Source organism: Trachemys scripta, chromosome 1, assembly GCF_013100865.1.
Source record: "Trachemys scripta elegans isolate TJP31775 chromosome 1, CAS_Tse_1.0, whole genome shotgun sequence".
Classification (NCBI taxonomy): Eukaryota; Metazoa; Chordata; order Testudines; family Emydidae; genus Trachemys; species Trachemys scripta.
In genome coordinates, this window is record NC_048298.1 from 129851665 (window position 1) to 129874348 (window position 22684).

The following is a 22684-nucleotide window of genomic DNA, read 5'->3' on the forward strand; positions in this document are numbered from 1 at the left end:
TCTTTTCCAAGCTGAAGAGTCCTAGCCTCTTTAATCTCTCCTCATATGGGACCCATTCCAAACCCTTAATCATTTTAGTTGCCCTTTTCTGAACCTTTTCTAGTGCCAGTATATCTTTTTTGAGATGAGGAGACCATATCTGTACGCAGTAATCGAGATGAGGGCATACCGTCGATTTATATAAGGGCAATAATATATTCTCAGTCTTATTCTCTATCCCCTTTTTAATGATTCCTAACATCCTGTTTGCTTTTTTGACCACCTCTGCACACTGCGTGGACATTTTCAGAGAACTATCCACAATGACTCTTTTTCCTGACTTGTTGTAGCTAAATTAGCCCCCATCATATTGTATGTATAGTTGGGGTTATTTTTTCCAATGTGCATTACTTTACATTTATCCACATTAAATTTCATTTGCCATTTTGTTGCCCAATCACTTAGTTTTGTGAGATCTTTTTGAAGTTCTTCACAGTCTGCTTTGGACTTAGCTATTTTTAGCAGTTTAGTATCATCTGCAAACTTTGACACCTCACTGTTTACCCCTTTCTCCAGATCATTTATGAATAAGTTGAATAGGATCAGTCCGAGGACTGACTGCGCACTGGATCAGTCCGAGGACTGACCCTTGGGGAACACCACTAGTTACCCCTCTCCATTCTGAGAATTTACCATTAATTCCTACTCTTTGTTCCCTGTCTTTTAACCAGTTCTCAATCCATGAAAGGACCTTCCCTTTTATCCCATGGCAGCTTAATTTACATAAGAGCCTTTGGTGAGGGACCTTGTCAAAGGCTTTCTGGAAATCTAAGTACACTATGTCCACTGGATCCCCCTTGTCCACATGTTTGTTGACCCCTTCAAAGAATTCTAATAGATTAGTAAGACACGATTTCCCTTTACAGAAACCAAGTTGACTATTGCTCAACAGTTTATGTTTTTCTATGTGTCGGACAATTTTATTCTTAACTATTGTTTCGACTAATTTTCCCGGTACAGACGTTAGACTTACTGGTCTGTAATTGCCGGGATCACCTCTAGAACCCTTTTTAAATATTGGCGTTACATTAGCTAACTTCCAGTCATTGGGTACAGAAGCCGATTTAAAGGACAGGTTACAAACCTTAGTTAATAGTTCTGCAACTTCACATTTGAGTTCTTTCAGAACTCTTGGGTGAATGCCATCTGGTCCCGGTGACTTGTTAATGTTAAGTTTATCAATTAATTCCAAAACCTCCTCTCGTGACACTTCAATCCGTGACAGTTCCTCAGATTTGTCACCTACAAAAGCCAGCTCAGGTCTGGGAATCTCCCTAACATCCTCAGCTGTGAAGACTGAAGCAAAGAATCCATTTAGTTTCTCCGCAATGACTTTATCGTCTTTAAGTGCTCCTTTTGTATCTCGATCATCAAGGGGCCCCACTGGTTGTTTAGCAGGCTTCCTGCTTCTGATGTACTTAAAAAACATTTTGTTATTACCTTTGGGGTTTTGGCTAGCCATTCTTCAAACTCCTCTTTGGCTTTTCTTATTACATTCTTGCACTTAATTTGGCAGCGTTTATGCTCCTTTCTATTTGCCTCACTAGGATTTGACTTCCACTTTTTAAAGGAAGTCTTTTTATCTCTCACTGTTTCTTTTACATGGTTGTTAAGCCACGGTGGCTCTTTTTTAGTTCTTTTACTGTGTTTCTTAATTTGGGGTATACATTGAAGTTGGGCCTCTATTATGGTGTCTTTAAAAAGCGCCCATGCAGCTTGCAGGGATTTCACTTTAGTCACTGTACCTTTTAACTTCTGTTTAACTAACCCCCTCATTTTTGCATAGTTTCCCCTTTTGAAATTAAATGCCATAGTGTTGGGCTGTTGTGATGCTCCTTGGCAGCTTCCCAGTTTCAGTCAGCTCTGCTCCCTTCTTGGAGCAACACAGCCCCAGGGCTGCTTCCCTGAGCCCCTGGCCCTTTGCAGCGACCTCAACAAAAGCTAGCTCCACTCCAGAGTGGGTTTCTTTCCCCATGGCACAGCTTGGCTTCGTCCCTCTCCCAACAACCCTTTATAGCAGCCCAGCCCTCTTTAATTGGCTGGATTGGATTCACCTGCTCTGGTTCAGGGGCACTGGGTTTAGTCTATCCACTCTGTGACGTACCCTCACCCCCAGTTTTCCAGGAATAAAAAAATGCATATATTTTCCTTCTTGTGAGGTAGCCTCACAGGGCTACTCTTACCCCTCTCCATGCAAAAACACTGTTCTGCACCAACATTCTGCAACATCATTCATTTTACAACATTTCAGGGCCTGAAAGTTTTTCTTAATTCAACCCAAATATTCTCCTCAGTGGTTTAACATAATACCAACATTTCAACTATCGTTTCCCACAAGTCCCATCCAGTCACGGAGTGTTCTCTGAGTCCTAGAGGTCCTGCCCCCAAGCACGAACTCTCAGTCCCAGTCACCTTGAATATTATGCAGTGGTGCCAGGGTCACATACCCAGTCTCACGGGGCATGGTCCCTACATAGTCTTATCTCCATCGCCTGGACTTTGGAGTCGCTGCGTGACTAGGCTTTTCTGTCTCTGTGCCCAGAGTCTCTACTTCAGTCTCAAGTTTGTGAACCATGAGGAGTAAACATTCTCTGTTCTCCTCAGTGAATTGGAGATCTGTGGCTAGTTGTTCTTTCTTGAACTTGAGGTTCCATAATTTGCTTTCCGCTGACTCCAGTTGTTCTATAAACTCACCAGGCCTTTGCAGGGGAGCTATAAAATAGATCTGTGCTATCTCTTTCCCTGCACTGGAGCCCTGTTTCTCTCCCTGGCTCCCTATTTAGGACACTAGTTGTTGGAATAGTCCTGTTTGAGTCCCCACACTGGCTTATTTTACAGGTAGTTCAGCCTGGGTCCCCATGTTACCCTTTTGAATTTGGGATTTTGTTTGGGTTCCCACATTCCCCTGTGGGATTTGAGATTTCATTTGGGCCTCCCCAGTGCGCCACCAAGCCTGGTCCTGGGCTCTTGTTTTAGCCCCTGTTGTACGAGAGCTGGGAAATCTGCTCAGTCTCACCACAGAATGGTGGACCAAGGCAGGCTCTTGACCGCTGCAGCATGCAGTCGAGCTCTTCGATTCTGAACCTCCAGATCAACTTCTGCGGTGGGATAGATGCGGGTCTTACCATGGGTATAGGAGATGTGTACTCAGAGGTGCTTGTCCAGGCTTCATACCCTCACCTGATCTTCCTGAACCAGCATGCACCCACAACCTGAGTCGACAAGTCCCTCAACTACTGTTCCCCCACCCTAACTTCTACTAGCTGCAGTGGGGCTCCTGTGGGTCCTTACATGATTAAGCCCTGTCCAACTCTAAGAGAGTTTTGGAGCGGTCTCCCACGTAGTCCCACTCTACTAACAGTTTACTATGCCCAGACTGGTCACACCTGAAGCAAACCATAGGGCCCCTCTGGTTCCCTCTCACCAGTATTTGCAATAAATGGTGGGGCTACCTGGGTCCCTTGTAGGTCCTGCGTGTCCCTGGGTTTTGGTTACTCAAGGTATTTCTCCCTTGTGAGCTTCCCTGGGTCATTCCCTACTGAATTCGCCTGTTTATCATAGTGCCCTGGCCACTTGTCTCCTTTCTCCTCAAAGAAGGCTTCAGCTCATTCCACCTCTTCCCCCACTAAGGCCAGCTCTTTGACCCCTCGGTAGAACTTTCAGGAATTGCTCCAACATGACTTTCTCCACTGAACTGGTCTCAGGACAGAGCCACCGTGTCGCAAGGTTCCATAATTTCTGGGCCACTACTACCATCAGGTCCCTTGTGGGAACAGTTCTACTCACAACCTGTGTCTATATGCCTCAGGACTCAGCCCTATTCAGTCCAGGATGGCAGCCCTCACCACTGGATAGGCGTTCACCATCTCATCTCTTACTGCCAGGTAAGCTGCCTGCTCCTCACCCACTAGGAAGGTGCTATGTGGCCACCCCTGTCAACACCTACCAGTCTGCCACCTTTGCCACCGACTCAAATGTTCAGAGAAGGCCTCAGCATCATCTTCCAGTCCAAGTTTCTCTAGGCCTGGGACCAACCAGCCACTAGTCCCAACACCAGCTTTGTCACCAGGTGTGGTTCAGCCTAACCTTTTCTGTATTCACTCCTGTTATTTGGAGCAAACTTCTTGTCACCTCTGTTGTGCAGCAAACGTGGCCTCCTGCTGTTTCTATTGGTTTTCCATCAATTGTATCAGCAGGGCCAAGGTCTGCTATTGCTGTCCTGCCACTAACAGGCAGATTACCGCCTCCATCTTTCCCCTTATTCCAGGGCAGGCTGGCAATCCCACTTCTAGTACCATGTGTCACTGGGCCAGGCATCTATCCAGTCCAAAGCATGTGCTGCCACATCCAGTCTTTTACAAGGAGGTTTATTTCCTTAAGGGAGGTTAGCAAACAAACAGAAAACCAGTTTTAGCTCATTCCTTAGCCTCTGGCTTCAGGGTGACCCCTCTGGAGGGTCTCTGACACTATTACTCCCAGCAGTTTCCCAGTTTCAGCAGGCTCTGCTCCCTTCTTGAAGCAATAGTCCCAGGGCTGCTTCCCTGAGTCTATGGACCCTTGATCCAGGGACCCACCACAGGAGCTAGCTGCATCCGGTGCGGCTTTCGCTCCCCAGGGCACAATCTGTCTCCGTCCATCTCTCTCTTTAATTGACTGGTTTGGACTCACCGGCTCTGGTCCAGGGGAGCTGGACTTATTCTAGCCACAGGGGCCAGCTACCCTGTGACACCATTCCAAACAAAATCCCTCTCAGAATGAATTCCTGACACAGGGATTTCCTACATCTTCAGTCATAAAGCCCTGATCTCTTCTTACATAAATATTCCATCCCATTCAAGATATGTCTGCACTGCAGCCAGGAGGTGTAATTCCCAGCTCAGGCAAACATACACATGCTAAAACAGATTGAGCACTAAAAATAGGTGTAGCGGTCTGAGCAGCAGGAGGGGTTAGCCACCCAAGTACGTACCTAGGGTTTCAGATGGGATCATACTCAGGGTGGCTAGCCCCTCCTACAGCTCCACTGCTTTGTTTAGCGTGCTAGGTCAATCAGAGCTAGTGCAGGTATGTCTACCTGAGCTGGAAAGGTAGTGTAGACATACCCAGCTCTAGTGTAGACATACCCTTAGAAGTTAGTTGCCTCATTCTGTATTCTGAGGGTTGAACAACCTTCCCTTCAGCTCTCAGTGCTGCTTTTGAACACAGGTCAGTCAGCAGCTATCACCAATCTCAGCAACCCCCTTTCCCAATAGCATGTCTGCCAGTGCCTTCTAGCTCAGGGAATGAGAAGAACAAAAACAGGGCCTGGTCATGGCTTCCCGTGTTCAAATCCTTTGCTTCCCACAACAGCAGAGGCCAGGTGAAATGAGCAAGAGGATTCCCAAGGCCTCTCTTCCTTTCAAAACAGATTCATTTCTCACAATATATTTCTTACAGCAACAACAAAATCTAAGAAATTATTTTTCCTTGTGATTAATCTGCTGGTGTGATCAGCTCTGCCAAGTGTTTCACATTTGATCTTAATCTCTTCCATCTAATGCTGCAAATCTTGCTGGTTCCAACATCTATAGCAATGGGCCCCTAAATGATTAAGACCTGTCCCAACTCCAAGACAGTTTAGGGTGATACCAGCCTAGAAAGCAAAGCAGGTAAGGGCAAGTGGCATTTCCTTGTAGATATGACAGAGAAATCCTCAAATCTTTTCTAAATCAGAATATTGCAGAGAAAATGTGTTCAGACAAATCCCAAGAAACACATACAAACATAAATTACTTCTAAAATGCTACAACAGCGCCCACAGGGCAAAAGAATTCAGAGACCTAATTCTAGTGAAGTTAGATGTTCTAAATATGCTGCTGAACAGCAATGTGTTTTACTTACAGATGTTGTGAATATACATCTCCAAACGGTCCAGCCGCTCAATTACTGCATTTTCTTGGCGGAGAGATCGGGGGTGAACCTCTAAGTATCCGTGGCTTTCCTTTTTCAGTTCTTGTATTACATTCTTCACATAAAACACAAGGAAGATATTTGCAGTGGATACAAGAAACAGCACTGTTGGGAAGAGACCTGGTAATCTTCTCAATGACACCATGCTCTCTCTCTCTAAATATATATCTGTCCTGGTAGTGATTCTTATTCAGCTGCAGAGCCGTGTAAGTCGTTGCTGCCCCAAATTAGTTCCAAAAAGACCTCTTTGGAGCAGACATCAAGATTGCTCAGGTGGAGCGATCTCTTTGAACTTGAATGTGTCACAGAGCAGGCAGCAATTATTTACAGTACCTGGAAGGAATGGGCGTTTTCAGCCTTTTACCTACACTATGTGCTATACAGATTACCTTTTAATGGGAAGGTACACAGCTCTAACAGACTTGCCTAGCGAATTAAAGGATTTGATTGTTCTCATGTGGCACATGTTGCCGGAGGTCTAATATTGCTGGATGGCTGTCAGGAAAAAACACACACACAATAAATCTGCAAGTGATTCCTTTGTAACTTATCAGGATCATCTGATGAGATTTTTATATGTCTGCATGTGAAACAGAACAGGTGAAGATAGTACCCTGTAGAGTGAGGTCATTGTGTATCCCCTGAGGATTCAAGTATCAGGGGGTAGCCGTGTTAGTCTGTATCTACAAAAATCCCAGAAATATGATTAGATTAAAAACCCAGGCAGAAAGGAACAGTGGAGGGAAAGAAAAGCTGGTGACTGATTACACTGGTCTACAGTTTTTGTGAAGTCGTCTGTTTCAGAGATAAAATGTGCTATTTATTATGTATTTTGATGTGCTGAATTCAAATATGACAATTAAAACAACTGATTGGCTACTGTTTCTAAGATATTTAAGTTTTTACATTTTATGTCTATGTATATTGTGTAGATAGTAGAGTTTTAATCATAAATTGTAAACCTAGGTCTTTTCATGTGTTTATGGGTGCTTTACATGATAATATTTCACCTGTCCTGTTTATGTAACACTTTAAAAATCAGCAAAAGGGTTATATAAATAAAATTTATTATGAAACAAAAGGCAAAAAAACTATTATGTCCATAGTTTAGTCCTATTCAGTGTCTACTCGGTGCTTCTTTGCTTGTCTCTTGTATTCATTAAATGGAGCATCTCTTGTCACTGTCCAGCAATAGTCTGTAAGCATTGATGGGCTCCATTTGCCCTGATAGCGTTTCTCCATTGTAGCAATGTCCTGGTGAAATCGCTCGCCGTGCTCGTCGCTCACTGCTCCGCAATTCGGTGGAAAAAAATCTAGATGAGAGTGCAAAAAATTTATCTTTAGTGACATGTTGCAACCAAGGCTTTTGTACGCCTTGAGGAGGTTTTCCACCAACAACCTGTAGTTGTCTGCCTTGTTGTTTCTGAGAAAATTTATTGCCACTAACTGGAAGGCTTTCCATGCAGTCTTTTCCTTGCCACACAGTGCATGGTCAAATGCATCATCTCGAAGAAGTTCACGAATCTGAGGACCAACAAAGACACCTTCCTTTATCTTAGCTTCACTTAACCTTGGAAATTTTCCACGGAGGTACTTGAAAGCTGTTTGTGTTTTGTCAATGGCCTTGACAAAGTTCATCAGACCCAGCTTGATGTGTAAAGGTGGTAACAAAATCTTCCTTGATTCAACAAGTGGTGGATGCTGAACACTTTTCCTCTCAGGCTCCAATGACTGTCGGAGTGGCCGATCTTTCTTGATGTAGTGGGAGTCTCTTGCACAACTATCCCATTCGCAGAGAAAACAGCAGTACTTTGTGTATCCAGTCTGCAGACCAAGCAAGAAAGCAACAACCTTCAAATCGCCACAAAGCTGCCACTGATGTTGGTCATAGTTTATTCACTTCAAAAGTTGTTTCATGTTGTCATATGTTTCCTTCATATGCACTGCATGACCAACTGGAATTGATGGCAAAACATTGACATTATGCAGTAAAGCAGCTTTAAGACTCATCTTTGATGAATCAATGAACAGTCTCCACTCATCTGGATCGTGAATGATGTTGAGGGCTGCCATCACACCATCGATGTTGTTGCAGGCTACAAGATCACCTTCCATGAACAAGAATGGGACAAGATCCTTTTGACAGTCATGGAACATGGAAACCCGAACATCACCTGCCAGGAGATTCCACTGCTGTAGTCTGGAGCCCAACAGCTCTGCCTTACTCTTGGGTAGTTCCAAATCCCTGACAAGGTCATTCAGTTCACCTTGTGTTATGAGGTGTGGTTCAGAGGAGGAGGATGGGAGAAAATGTGGGTCCTGTGAGATTGATGGTGCAAGATCAGAAGTTTCATCCTCTTCCTCTTCCTTGTCTGACTCAAGTGAGAATGATTCTGGTGCATCAGGAACCGGCAGTCCTTCTCCGTGGGGTACTGGGCGTATAGCTGATGGAATGTTTGGATAATGCACAGTCCACTTTTTCTTCTTTGACACACCTTTCCCAACTGGAGGCACCATGCAGAAGTAACAATTGCTGGTATGATCTGTTGGCTCTCTCCAAATCATTGGCACTGCAAAAGGCATAGATTTCCTTTTCCTGTTCAACCACTGGCAAAGATTTGTTGCACAAGTGTTGCAGCATATGTGTGGGGCCCACCTCTTGTCCTTATCTCCAGTTTTGCAGCCAAAATAAAGGTGATAGGCTTTCTTAACCATAGTGGTTCGACTGCGCTTTTGTGATGCAAGTCACTTTACCACAAACCTAGCAGAAGTTATCTGCACTGTTCACACAAGTATGAGGCATCTCTGCTCACTTTGGCTAAACAGAAATGTGTCCCTTTGCAAAATCAAACATTGACAAATAAGAGAGCACGACACTGTATGATTTCTAGAGCTGATATAGGGCAATTTGTTCAGCAGAGTGATGTAAGCTTCGTTATGATTGCATCATCCATGACTTCTAGGAATAACATGATGCAATTCTTATCATGTATGATGCAATACAAGCTTCAGATTGCATCATTCATTGTTTTGCCTAAAAAGCAAGTACTGTCCAAACCCAGTCATAGATTTATTCATAGATCCAGTCAAAGATGTATTTTAGTCATTTCTGGTTTAAATTGAGATCCCTTCCCTTTATAACTCACTTATCCTCCGCCATTCCCAAGTCAAGGGTCGTATATACTGACCCAATAGCATATCTTGAAAACTAGAGCCAATCAACAATTTTAAGCATCATTTTCATTCTCAGTGACCCAGAATTAGTAAAGTTTGACTACATTTATTTCAGAAGCATTTTGGCTGTAGAGCAGTGTTACATGCAGAAGTTCTGGAGGGAGTTAAATGACACAATGGGTCATGAACAAACCAGTCTCAAAACCTGAATGTCTGAACAGAAGGAGTGGCATGATAAAGATATTTGTAAATGGCCATCTGTGTTAAAAAGTTTGGTACTAAGGTTCAACCTTGCAATAAGGATTTTGATACTAATGTTAAATCTTGTGATAAGATACATGCTAGGACTGGTAGGAATGGTAATTGGGAACACCTATAGTGTTAAGAAACCTTATGGTAATGCTGCCTCCCAGTTATTACCTGTAAACAGACTTAAAGTTTGTCACTTGAAGTGTTCACTTACTGGCTTATGTATGCTACCATTCCTGATGTAGAAGCACTTTATACCAATATTCCACCAATATCTACAACCTATCCTGGAAAATGATCCCTGTAGCAAACCTCGTTGCCTACTCTGTCCCCATATCTACTCTGGCAACAGCATCAGAGGACCCAACCACATCAGCCACACCATCAAGGGCTCATTCACCTGCACATCCACTAATGTTATATATGCCATCATGTGCCAGCAATGCCCCTCTGCCATGTACATTGGCCAAACCGGACAGTCCCTCCGCAAAAGAATAAACGGACACAAATCGGACATCAGGAATGGTAGCATACATAAGCCAGTAAGTGAACACTTCAATCTCCCTGGTCATTCTATTACAGATTTAAAAGTCACTATCATTGAACAAAAAAACTTCAGAAACAGACTTCAAAGAGAAACAGCAGAACTAAAATTCATTTGCAAATTCAACATCATTAGTCTGGGCTTGAATAGGGACTGGGAGTGGCTGGCTCATTACAGAAGCAGCTTTTCCTCTCCTGGAATTGACACCTCCTCATCTATTATTGGGAGTGGACTACATCCACCCTGATTGAATTGGCCCTGTCAACACTGGTTCTCCAATTGCGAAGTAACTCCCTGCTCTCCATGTGTCAGTATATAATGCCTGCATCTGTAACTTTCACTGTATGCATCCGAAGAAGTGAGGTTTTTACTCACGAAAGCTTATGCCCAAATAAATCTGTTAGTCTTTAAGGTGCCACCAGACTCCTTGTTGTCCCTGAGGATTGATGGCTCCAAAGAACTGCAGAAGAGCAAATAGCTTAAGGACCTAGGGAGTTTAACAAAATGGAGTGCCCGTCTCAAGGCAATCAGGGATGGGGCTGTGCCAGTGAATTTGTCCTGGTTCACTCCACTGTCTGTACAGTGGGAGATCCTCAGACATTGTAAGTAGCTGCATTTGGAGCCGCTTATGTTCAACCAAGAATTGTGGGTGGTTTCCTCCCTGACTGGAGAACTGGCAAGGATTATAGCGCTGTCCTTGATTTCTATTTGAGAGACAGGTTCATAATTTAATGGTCTTTTTAGACTGGAGGCTGAAACTGGCAGCTCAGGTAGCTGCCTAATGAAGAGATTTTTTCCATTTGTACTCAGAAAGGGAAATTTCACTAGAGCTAGGAAATAAACTGTTTTCCCATCCTGAGAACATTTTAAAGATTCACTAGAATTTTAAACTTCACTAGAATTAGGTCTTTTAATTCTTCTGGAGAAGCCTGCTTGAATCACAGGTCAACCCCAAGAAGGAGGGTTGTCAGGACCCAGAACAAGGGGACAAAGTGTGAGAGTCCAAGGACCAGGGGAGGGGAGGGCTCCAGGGAATGGGGCAAGAACATGGATACTGGTGGCCTGGGGAAGCCTGCTTGACTTACAGCACAGCCCTATGGTGGGGGGTTGTGGAATCCCTTAACCAAGAGGAAGGGTTTGGAAGTGTGGTGCCAGAAAGAGCTGACCTGTGGAGAAGTTACACACATATGCTCCTGCAAAGTTTTCTCTGTGGACTAGTCTAAGATCTTATAATTTACCAAATGTGTTTTTATCTGTTGATAGAAAGCATCTCCTAGCACCTTTGCATTACTGTTAACACTTCTGCTTTCCCAACTGATTTTAACTCAGTGTAGATATTAATGTTTTCCAGTATGTAGGTATCTTGGCATTCAGCCATCAAAGCCTTATGGTTTCAGTATTGTGACAAACTTTAAGTCTGTTTACAGGTAATAACTGGGAGGCAGCATTACCATAAGGTTTCTTAACACTATAGGTGTTCCCAATTACCATTCCTACCAGTCCTAGCATGTATCTTATCACAAGATTTAACATTAGTATCAAAATCCTTATTGCAAGGTTGAACCTTAGTACCAAACTTTTTAACACAGATGGCCATTTACAAATATCTTTATCATGCCACTCCTTCTGTTCAGACATTCAGGTTTTGAGACTGGTTTGTTCATGACCCATTGTGTCATTTAACTCCCTCCAGAACTTCTGCATGTAACACTGCTCTACAGCCAAAATGCTTCTGAAATAAATGTAGTCAAACTTTACTAATTCTGGGTCACTGAGAATGAAAATGATGCTTAAAATTGTTGATTGGCTCTAGTTTTCAAGATATGCTATTGGGTCAGTATATACGACCCTTGACTTGGGAATGGCGGAGGATAAGTGAGTTATAAAGGAAAGGGATCTCAATTTAAACCAGAAATGACTAAAATACATCTTTGACTGGATCTATGAATAAATCTATGACTGGGTTTGGACAGTACTTGCTTTTTAGGCAAAACAATGAATGATGCAATCTGAAGCTTGTATTGCGTCATACATGATAAGAATTGCATCATGTTATTCCTAGAAGTCATGGATGATGCAATCATAACGAAGCTTACATCACTCTGCTGAACAAATTGCCCTATATCAGCTCTAGAAATCATACAGTGTCGTGCTCTCTTATTTGTCAATGTTTGATTTTGCAAAGGGACACATTTCTGTTTAGCCAAAGTGAGCAGAGATGCCTCATACTTGTGTGAACAGTGCAGATAACTTCTGCTAGGTTTGTGGTGAAGTGACTTTTGCATCACAAAAGCGCAGTCGAACCACTATGGTTAAGAAAGCCTATCACCTTTATTTTGGCTGCAAAATTGGAGATAAGGACAAGAGGTGGGCCCCACACATATGCTGCAACACCAATCAGTTGTTTTAATTGTCATATTTGAATTCAGCACATCAAAATACATAATAAATAGCACATTTTATCTCTGAAGCAGACGACTTCACAAAAATTGTAGACCAGTGTAATCAGTCACCAGCTTTTCTTTCCCTCCACTGTTCCTTTCTGCCTGGGTTTTTAATCTAATCATATTTCTGGGATTTTTGTACCTCACGGTCCAGTGAGGTAAGGGATCAGGGGATCCTGCATATTATCTGGCTCGTTGTGGGGCTGTCTCCCAACCCCAGGACTCTACATATGCAAAAAAATCCATCTCCCCTCTTGACGCTACCCTGTGTTCCCCACTCCCAGCACTGGGACAGTCCCTGCCCCCTTTTCCTAGTGTGTTATGAGTGGTTTTCTCTGGGTTAGGAGTGTCTACTCTTCGATAAGATGTTCCTGTTTCCATCAACATTTCTTCAGTTGCTCTGTCTCTTACCAGCCCACAGGAAGCCTCCGTCCCCTCTGCCAGCAAAGTCAATTACATGCTCACAAACACCTTCTTCCTTAGTAGAATCTGCATCCTGTCTTAAAGAGAGAGAGTCAGTTTCCACAAGTATTTCAAGACTGATGTCCTGGAAAACTGGGACTTGGGTTGGGGTACCACCCATCATCCCCTTTTCTGTCCCCGAGAGGTCAGCAGTGTGACTGCTGTCCTCAGGAAAGTCAGTTTCACAGTGCCCTCTTTGAACCTGAGTTACAGGTTGCTTGTCTGGGTGGACAGATGCTGAGCCAGCCCCTCTGTCATGGGCATTCTTTCTCAAGTGTATCTCAGTGTAGAGACAATCATATGCCTCCACTATTCCTTCCCCATGATGCTGGCTAGGCAAAGTCAACCACTTATAGCATTGCTTATCTCCTACAGAAACCCTTTCCCCATTTTCTCTTTCTGGGGTTCCCTCTAGGACACATCCTTCTATGCTCGCTAGAGAGGGATCTATCCCTTGTTCAGCTGCAAAACTCTGCCAGCTGACAACTGGGAAAGTTTTCTCAGTTAATGACAACACTTCTCTTGCCCCTGATCCTGAGGGTGTGTTGCCTTCTGTTGGAAAGGAGCTAGTCTCAGCCCCTCCCAGACTTGGGAGCACACTGCTTCCTTGTGATGCAGAGTTAGAGGAATACTTACCCACCTCCTTAGTGGTGTAAAGGAAAAATAAGAGCAGGCCTTTTACCTGTACTGAAATAATTCCAGTAACTAATAATTTAACCTGCACCACATTGCAATATATCCCTTCCTATGCTATTAATGTTAATGCCTCTCGGAAGTACCTAAAAGTGTTTAGCCAACAAATGTGGTATGGTACTTCGCCAAAGATGAATGTGTTAGGTTATCGTTGGACTCTAATTAATACTACTCTATGAACTATAAAATTCACACTGCCCTTATCCAGCTTCCAAGTCACCTCTACATACCCTAATTGCTCAAAAGGGGCTGCCATTAGGTTAGCACAGCAAAGGGTCTGGGTTTCCTCTAGAAGAAAGAGGACGTGGCCGGACACTTATGGGATGGTGCCAACAGCTCAGCTGCAATTTGAAATATTTATAAAGGCCAACAACATGAAGAAAAATTAGGACAATTGGAAAAGGCCACAGGTCTTACTATTCGAGCACAGCTAACTCAGGGGCCGGCTGGAGTTGGTAAATTGTGTGTTATTTCTGCCCTTAGTTCAATGACCCAGAAATTGTTAACAAGACTGGTGCTAAATATCACTGAGTCTGGGAAGGCATTGCAGTGGGATCTGGCATGTCCAGAAATTCATGATTTCCTGAACAACCAGCTGATGGCCATACGGAGTAATCTTGAGCATCAGACTTGGCCCACTGCCCTTACAGATACTTCAGGAGTATCATCTGATCTACCTTTAAAGACCTGGGAATTTTTAAAATTCTGCTTCTTGTTTGCATAGTGTGGCAACTTCCCAGTGAACCATAGCAGTTCCACACACACGCAAATACTCTCCCACTTGGACCAATGCAGAGCTGTTGGTTCTGCTCAGTATATGAAAAGAGGAGGCTGGCCACTCCCAGCTGCACTTTATGAGCAGATTTCTGGTGCGAAAAGGGCTATGATTTGGACACAGTGTAATGCAGAGCAAAGATAAAGAAGCTGAGGTAGGTGTACCAGAAGGCAAGGAAGGCAAACCGTTGCTCCAGTACTGCAATAAAGACCTGCCAATTCTATAGGAAGCTGGATGCTATCCTCGGCAGCACCCCACCTCCACAGCCAAGAGCCCGTGAATACTTCGGCAGGACTGGAGAGGGCAGAAAGTGGACCTAACCCAGAGGACAAGGTCATGGAAGAGGAGTGGGAGTTGGATGATGATATGGAGGCCACGGTGCGGTCATGAGATGGGGTGGCCAGTCAGGAACTCTTCTCCACTCCAGAGGTGTCTAGCCAGTCTCAGCAGTCCCACTCCTGCAAGCAAGAAGCAGGAGAGGAGACCCCTGGTTAGTGATTTTTTTGAGTTGATGCTGTTTGGTTTTACAATGTCCAGCTTTCCTGTGCTTTGTGTAGTGCAGAAGTGGGTGAAGGGATAGAAATGTACAAGACTAGCTGTGTTTCTGTGTGCTGCACATTTGCCTGGGCAGCTAGGCAGTGCAGCAGAACAGTGTGTTGATGCACACCGAGATTTCATGGGACTCCTCCAAAGAGATCTCTAGGAAATTTTTCTGGAGATACTCATCAATCCTCTGCCGAAGGTTCCTTGGCAGAGATGCTTTGTTCTGTCCCCCATTGAAGGAAACTTTCCCGCACCACCCTGCAATCACTTGGGCAGGGACCAAAGTGGTACACAGACGAACAGCATAAGGATTGTGTCTGAAGTCGCACACATGCAGTAGATGTACCCTTACATCCTTGCTTACCCTCAGGAGTGATATATCTGTTTCAATGACCCCCACCTTTGGAGAATGGTGGGATAATTTATTATATTGTCCCTAGTCACCTGCATCATGACCCTTGAATCACCACCATCACTCTTTACCCCAATTGGAACGCCTCCACTTCATTCGCCCCCACAGCGTCAACTCAGCATGTATAGGGTGTTCACCAAGATGTGTGGTTCCCAAGGATCAGTGAAAAAGTGCTTGGTATGATACAAGAGGTCTGTTTAACTGTAATGATTCAATGCTGTGTGTGAACTAACAATCCTGCTTCTGTGTACTGTTTCTTATGCTTCTGCAGATGTGGCCTTTGGGGGAACCCCCTACACATTGGCGTAGCGCCTCATCCAGATAAGAACGGGACCAAGACAGAGCAAGGTGGACATGCTCCGGGAGCTGCTGCAATTCTCTGATGCAGAAAAAAGGGAAACCAGGGAGTGGTGAGAAATTGAAAAGCAGGACAGAAAAGAAAATAATTCAAAAGGCCACTGAGCAGATGATATAAGTAATGGAGGAGCAAACATAAATGCTGAAGTGCCTAATCATGCCATAGTCAGAACAGATGCATACTTGCCCTTCCCTGCAGCCTATACACAATCGTTTTCCATACCCTCCACAAACTCCTCCCATACAGTCCTTTCAACTTTCTGGAACTCTCAGTTTCCTTCAGGCAGCTTTCAAAATGACAGCTGGACCTATGCACACCTATGTCAATCTGCACTGCGCTGGTACCTCTTTTCCCACCAAGCCTTTGTGTGTGTGTGTGTGTGTGTGTGTGTGTGTTAATTGCTGTTTAATAAAAAGAAAGTATCTGAAAGATAACTAATATTTATTTGCACCCTACAAATTGTGATAGCACCTGGCAGCAAAACACATACAGGCAGTTTAATCAATTGCTTACTGAAAATGTAGCCCACAAATCAGTACAAGTGCTTTCTAAACAAAAAAAAAGTTGATTTAATGAGGCATGACAGATTGCTGCTTAGAAATATACATCACTGGTTCTCATTCTCAAAATGTTGCCTTAAAGTCTCCATGATTCAAATTGCTCCCCGTTGTGCCCCTCTAATAACCCTGGTATCAGGCTGCTCAAAATCAGCAGCCAGTGATCTGCCTCAGCACTCCACCTCTGAGCAAACCTTTCACCCTTACCTTCACAAATATTATGTAACGTACAACAGGCAGCTATGACCATGAGAATATTTTCCTCATTGAGGTCTAACCAGCCATAAAGGCATCACCAGCATGCCTTTAATCTGCCAAACACACATTACATGGTCATCCTGCACCTACTCGGCCTATTGTTGAAATGTTCCTTGCTGTTGTCCAGGCTTCTTGAGCCAGGGGAGTAAGGGGTATGGCCGGGTCTCCCAAGATCATTATGAGCATTTCAACATCCCCCATTGGAATCTTCTGGTCTGAAAAGACCCTGATTGCAGCTTTCTGTACAGGCAAGTGTTCCTGAACATGCATGTGTTATGCACCTTCCTGGATCACCCCACATTAATGTCAGTGAAACACCCATGGTGATCCACAAGTGCCTGCAACACTATGGAGAAAAGTACCCCTTTCTATTGATATACTGCATCGCACGGTGGTCCAGTGCCAAAATTGGGATATGTGTGCCATCTATCACCCCTCCAACAGTTAGGGAAACCCATTTCTGCAGAGCCATCCACTATTTCGTGCACATTGCCAAGAGTCATGGTCCTTCGCGGCAGGATGAGATTAATGGCCCTGCACACTTGCATTAACAGTCAACTTCCAAATTCCAAACTGAATCTTCACCGACCAGTAGCAGTCGGGAGCAGCCAGCTTCCACACTGCGATCGCCACATGCTTCTCCACCGAGAGGGCAGCTCTCATTTTGGTGTCCTTGAGCCGCAGGGCTGGGGCGAGCTCAGCACACAGTTCCAGGAAGTTGGCTTTCCGCATCTGAAAGTTCTGTAGCCACTGCTCATCATCCCAGACCTGCATAATGATGTGATCCCACCACTCAATGCTGGTTTTCCAAGCCCAAAAGCAGTGGTCCACCGTGTGCAAGTGCTCTGTGAATGCTAAAAGTAATCTGGTGTTGCTTCTATCCATAGCACACAGCAGGTCAAGCAACTCAGGTTTCTGTTCAGATAGGAACCTCATGATTAAATGCACTGCCATCCGCGATACATTAACGACAGTTAATAGATGGAGTAGAGAGCAGTGTGGGATTCATCCTTTCCCACAGACGTGGTGGGCACACAGTAAACAGGGGCTGTTATAAAAAGGCCATGAACCACAGTTGGAAGACCATAGAATGATGGAACAGAAAACAATGGGATGTTCAGCTTGCACCCACGATGCACTGTGATCCACTCCAGAAACCCACAAGTCCTAGCAGCAAAAGGTGGCGAGTAGCACTGTGGGCTAGCTACCCACAGTGCACTACTCTTACCGTCGATGCTAGAGCACCAAGTGTAGATGTGCTCTGCCAACAGAGGGAGTGTAGTGTGAACATGCAATAGCAATGTTATTATAATAGTAACATTTTTGGTCGCCAACATAACTTTTTTCAACAAAACTCTGTAGTGTAGACAAGGTCTTAGAGGCACTGGTTTCATTACAACAATCTGTAACCCACTGACGGTCTTTTGTACAGCGGAGGTGTTAATTGCCCACTTCATCTCGAATTGTCTCTTGCTATGGGTTAACTCCTTATATTTAATCAGTTCCACCTTGTATTTAGTAGTTCCACCCTGATTACCTTTCCCAGACCTGAAGAAGAACTCTGTGTAGCTTGAAGGGTGTATCTTTCACCTACAGAAGTTGGTCCAGTAAGAGATATTACCTCATTCACCTTGTCTCTCTCATTAAAAACAAGAACACGATGAACCTCAACATAGAAACAGCTTTTCAGCTGACATTCACCAGTGTCTGACCTGACATCAAGCAACTCTTTTCTATGAAGCAAGCATACTCTTCTCATGAATGGCTCTTTTAAAACTTTTTCTGAGACCTACTCAAAATGTTTTGTATTTTTCTTGATTTAAATTTTGTAAAAGGTAAGTAAAGTGAACTTTGGCTCATGCTCAACATTAGCCCAGATAAAAATGTAGGAGGAACTGCTAAGTTAAACAAACAAGTTAAATAAATTAAACATCAAGCCATTGACATCATTCAGCGGCATACCAAAATATATCAGAACATCATTTGACAGATTCAATTGGAATTTGTGTAACATGGAAAACAAATTACCATCCTGCTTCCTTGTGCTTTTTGACTCACTGTCTAAACCTGAGATATTTTAAAAGAATATTAAGATCATCATATTTTAGACTTCCCTAGGCATTTATTTTACTATGAGTCCAGAAATATTGAAGTTAAGCCTATTGAGGCCTAAAACAAATATGCACAAAGACAAAATGTATATATGATACTTTGAACATTCATTTTTAAAAATAAAGTGACGTCAACCAATAAAGTTTGTGAACCACTGGTCTAGTGTCATAAGTCCCAGTTGAGTACCCGCTCTTGGACACTCACCAGTCTGCTATGAGGGAACCCAGCTGCTGGGTCCTCAGTGTTTTAAGCTTCTGGAGTACTGCCCCAGTCTTGGTGTCTCTAGGCATACTATCATGGCACAAACACTCTATCACAATGGTTCTCAACCAGAGGTCCAGGCCCCCTGGGAGACCATGAGCAGGTTTCAGGGAGTCCACCAATCAGGGCTGACATTAGATGACTTACTGGGTCCCAGGGCAGAAAGCCGAAGACCCACCACATGGGGCTGAAGCCCGGGGCCCCAAGCCCCGCCACCCGGGGCTGAAGCCAAAGCCTGAGCAACTTAGTATCACAGGCCCCTCTGTGGAATGGGATCCTGGGTGATTGCCCTGCTTGCTATCCCCTAACATTGGCCCTGGCTTTTATGTTCAAAAAACAGTTGTTGTGGCACAGGTGGGCCATGGAATTTTGTTTTGTTTTTTAGCATGCTGGGCAGCCTCAGAAAGAAAAATGTTCAGAACCCCTACTCTGTAGGGCTGTCCTGAGGACTGGAATATGCTGTCTAGCTGCCTGGTCCCTGGACACAGTGTTGACCCTTCAGACTTCCCTGCACTTGAACACACCATCTCCCGGAACACCATCCCAAGATGTCATCCCACCTGGATTACAGTTTAAGCATGTGGTTCTTGTGAAGCATAACACAGTGACATTTTGCATGGGATTCTAGCACCATCGCTCTTTTACTTAGATAAACTACAAAAGAGTACTGCCCATTTAGAAAACAACCAAGGTCCTAACTGCAATGCCCCTCACTGGCTCACCCTTCCCTTGGGAATTCTTGTGGGGACCATCTGTGTTCCGGAAGGTAGTCAGAATACTCTGCCTCATCTGGCTTCTACCTGCTGGGTTGCTTCTCTCTCCTTTTGAGCTGGGAAAAAAATTATCCCGGAATAGATCATCTCCTGTCTTTTTATAACCTTTCAGGTCTCTCTCAAGTCAGTGATTCCCCTATCATCCTCAACAGGTGACCAGAGATCCCTGCCACGTGACTTTATTGCCAGGTGACCTCTCCCCAGTTCTCCTCCTTGGGAATCAGTCTGTTTTGAGAGTGATTACATTTCAGTGATCGAGCACTTATGTTAAATGACGAAGTGGGTATTCACCCACAAAAGCTCATGCTCCAATACGTCTGTTAGTCTATAAGGTGCCACAGGACTCTTTGCTGCTTTTACAGATCCAGACTAACACGGCTACCCCTCTGATACTTGATATGTTAAATGACTCTCTATTGTTAGGCCTCTTCCCCTCCCTTTGTTGAAATTTTATTCCAATGTGGAGTTGAAAGGACATCAGAGATGACAAAAGGCTGGAAGTTCAAAATAGAATTTGCAGCTGGATACAGATACGTACAGAGAATTCATAATCTCACATGGAATCCATAAATTGTACAGAGAGATTCCCCAAATCATCATAACTATTGTATTGTTTATGTGACCTTGACACAAAAGTGCTGGACTGACCCTCATCTCAGCTATCAGAACCCTCCCTGTTCCCCACGTCGACAGCCAAAGTATGGCCCATGTTTTTACAGAGCTGTCATCTTTACCAGACATCTTCCTATGAGATAGCCATCTCATGTCTGTATGTAGAAGCTTTTGATGATCATGTCCCATGAAGACACAATCTCTTGCTCCAAGTCACTACTATTCAGATTTCTATTCTCAGGCATGATTTTGCAGCTTGATGTTTTATTTTTGTTACATATTTTTTTCAGATTGATGATGTTCTGTTAGAAACAACCCTAAACCAACAAGAAAATTTGTTTTGTTTTTCTGCATTGCAATTGTTTCTTAATTAAGTATGAAAAAATAAAAAGGATAACTAAGTATTTTTCGATGTCAAAGTAGTGAGGCAGCAGCAACAACCTAATTGTGGACAGTCATAAAGTCATCTGTCAAGGGAAAGGCAATTGTTATTGCCAAACTTTAATCTACATAGTACCACTAGTTCATGGATGATAAATAATTATCTTTGAGAATGATTCCAATCTGGCAGGGTTCACAAGGAAGAGATGCCATATTAATGATATTTAGTAAAGGCTGCATTCAGACAGATTAAATATATGCTAATAAAACAATTAACCAGTAATGTTCGTGTTTTATGCACTACTTAAAAACACTCAAAAATCAGTCTATCCATTCACTTTAGGTCTCTAAGAGGCCTGATTCTACTCTCATTTACACAGGTGTAACTCAGGAGTAACTCCGCCAAAGGCAATAGAGTTAAAACTAGCATGAAATCAGCATCAGGCCCATTGATCACACAAATAGACTTGATTCATCACTACATTACTCCTGCTTTATGCCAGTGTACAATTGGGAGTAATGCAGATGTGATTCAGGTTCCCAACCTGCAGTGGCTGTACAAACCCAGAAGTTAGCTATCCCCAGAACTGCATGCAGAGACTCACCAAGAGTAGATCACATTCCTCATGGTAAAGCGAGGTCTGGCTATAGTGTTACTCTACATTTCGGAGCTGTATGGCACTTAATTATAGAGGGCTGCAGGGGTGGTTAAGGGGTGTTAAGGAAGGCTACCTTGACTGAACATTACCTTACTTTTAAGAGTGTGGACAGGTGGTTGTTTCCCTTGGCCAACCCTTAACTGTTTAATGTTTTTTCTTTGTAGGAATTAGGAAATGAAGTTGAAAATCATATAATAAAAATATATAAAATATGCACCCTTTAAATTGAGCTATGACACAAAATAAGGCTGCCCATAATCACCAGAGCTTTTCACACTAGCATGAAAGCCTCTGGGCCAAATCCTGCTCTCAGTTACACCCGCACAACTCTATCGTGGTCACCAGTCAACTAACACAGACTGCGGCTAATGGGGGCCAATTTCTGGTGGAGTCCATTCATTAATCTCAGTAATACAATAAAAGAGCTGCCCAGGGATTTCTGTCCTAGCATCGCAGAGACTTTATATTAGTTCAATAAGGATTGTATTTCTTTAGTGTCCTAGGCATATATTGCCTTTAATGAAGATGCACAAGAAGACAAGGTCTCTGACCTGAAGAACTTAGAGCCAAAGAAGTAGAAAGGAATTTGGAAGCAGAATCTTGGAAATGGGGGGCGGGGGTTTTGCAAATGGTAGCTATCTAGGAGGTCAGAAGAGCTAAATACAATGTCCTTCAAAAGTGGAGAATAGGGAGAGCCTATTAGCTAGCATAATGCCAAATCCAGGTCAGCAATGGGTCAACTAAAACAGATAGGAATTTGATTAAAGAATTTACAGTAACAGATTATACATACTTAACTACAGTAACACCCTGCATGCAGATATCATAAATTAACAGATGGTAGGGGCCTGCTTTTAGTTGACTGAATTATGTGGCCATGCTTCTGAAATGTAATAACCTTTCCAAAGCCTCTCCTTTCACAGAGGAAAAAATATTTTAAGTAATTACATTTCTCAGTGCTCTTAATCACAGAACTAAGGCCTTGGCTACACTTGCGAGTTGCAGCGCTGTAAAGCCGCCCCCAGCACTGTAACTCACTCCCCGTCCACACTGGCAAGGCATTTGCAGCGCTGTATCTCCTTGGTTGCAGTGCTGCATGTACTCCACCTCTCCGAGAGGAATAGCAAGTGCAGCGCTGCGGTGCCAGTGTAGCTGCCCAATGCGCTGTGAATGGCCTCCAGAATTATTCGGCAGTATCCCACAATGCCTGTTCTAGCCACTCTGATCATCAGTTCAAACTCTACTGCCCTGGCCTCAGGTAACCAACCATGTGACCGACCCTTTACATTCCCCAGGAATTTTAAAAATCCCCTTCCTGTTTGCTCAGCCCGGCGTGGCGTGGAGTGCTATCAGCGAATCTTTCCAGGTGACCATGCCTCCACGCGCCAAGCGAGCCCCAGCATGGAGCAATGGCGAGTTGCTGGACCTC

At 43.8% G+C, this 22684-nt stretch overlaps 1 protein-coding gene across 2 annotated transcripts in view; it reads right to left on the bottom strand.

Moving 5' to 3' along the window:
* Positions 1 to 22684, bottom strand: part of GALNT8 (polypeptide N-acetylgalactosaminyltransferase 8) — a 114048-nt gene that overhangs the window by 38641 nt on the left and 52723 nt on the right. Inside the window, exon 1 of one of the 2 annotated variants that reach the window (XM_034784966.1) lies at positions 5920 to 6267. The exons of the other annotated variant lie outside the window; for it this stretch is intronic. Within the exon in view, the coding sequence (XP_034640857.1) occupies positions 5920 to 6133 (214 nt within the window). The 5' untranslated portion in view covers positions 6134 to 6267. Of the gene's footprint in view, positions 1 to 5919; positions 6268 to 22684 lie in introns of those variants that run through there. 2 annotated transcript variants of the gene reach the window in all.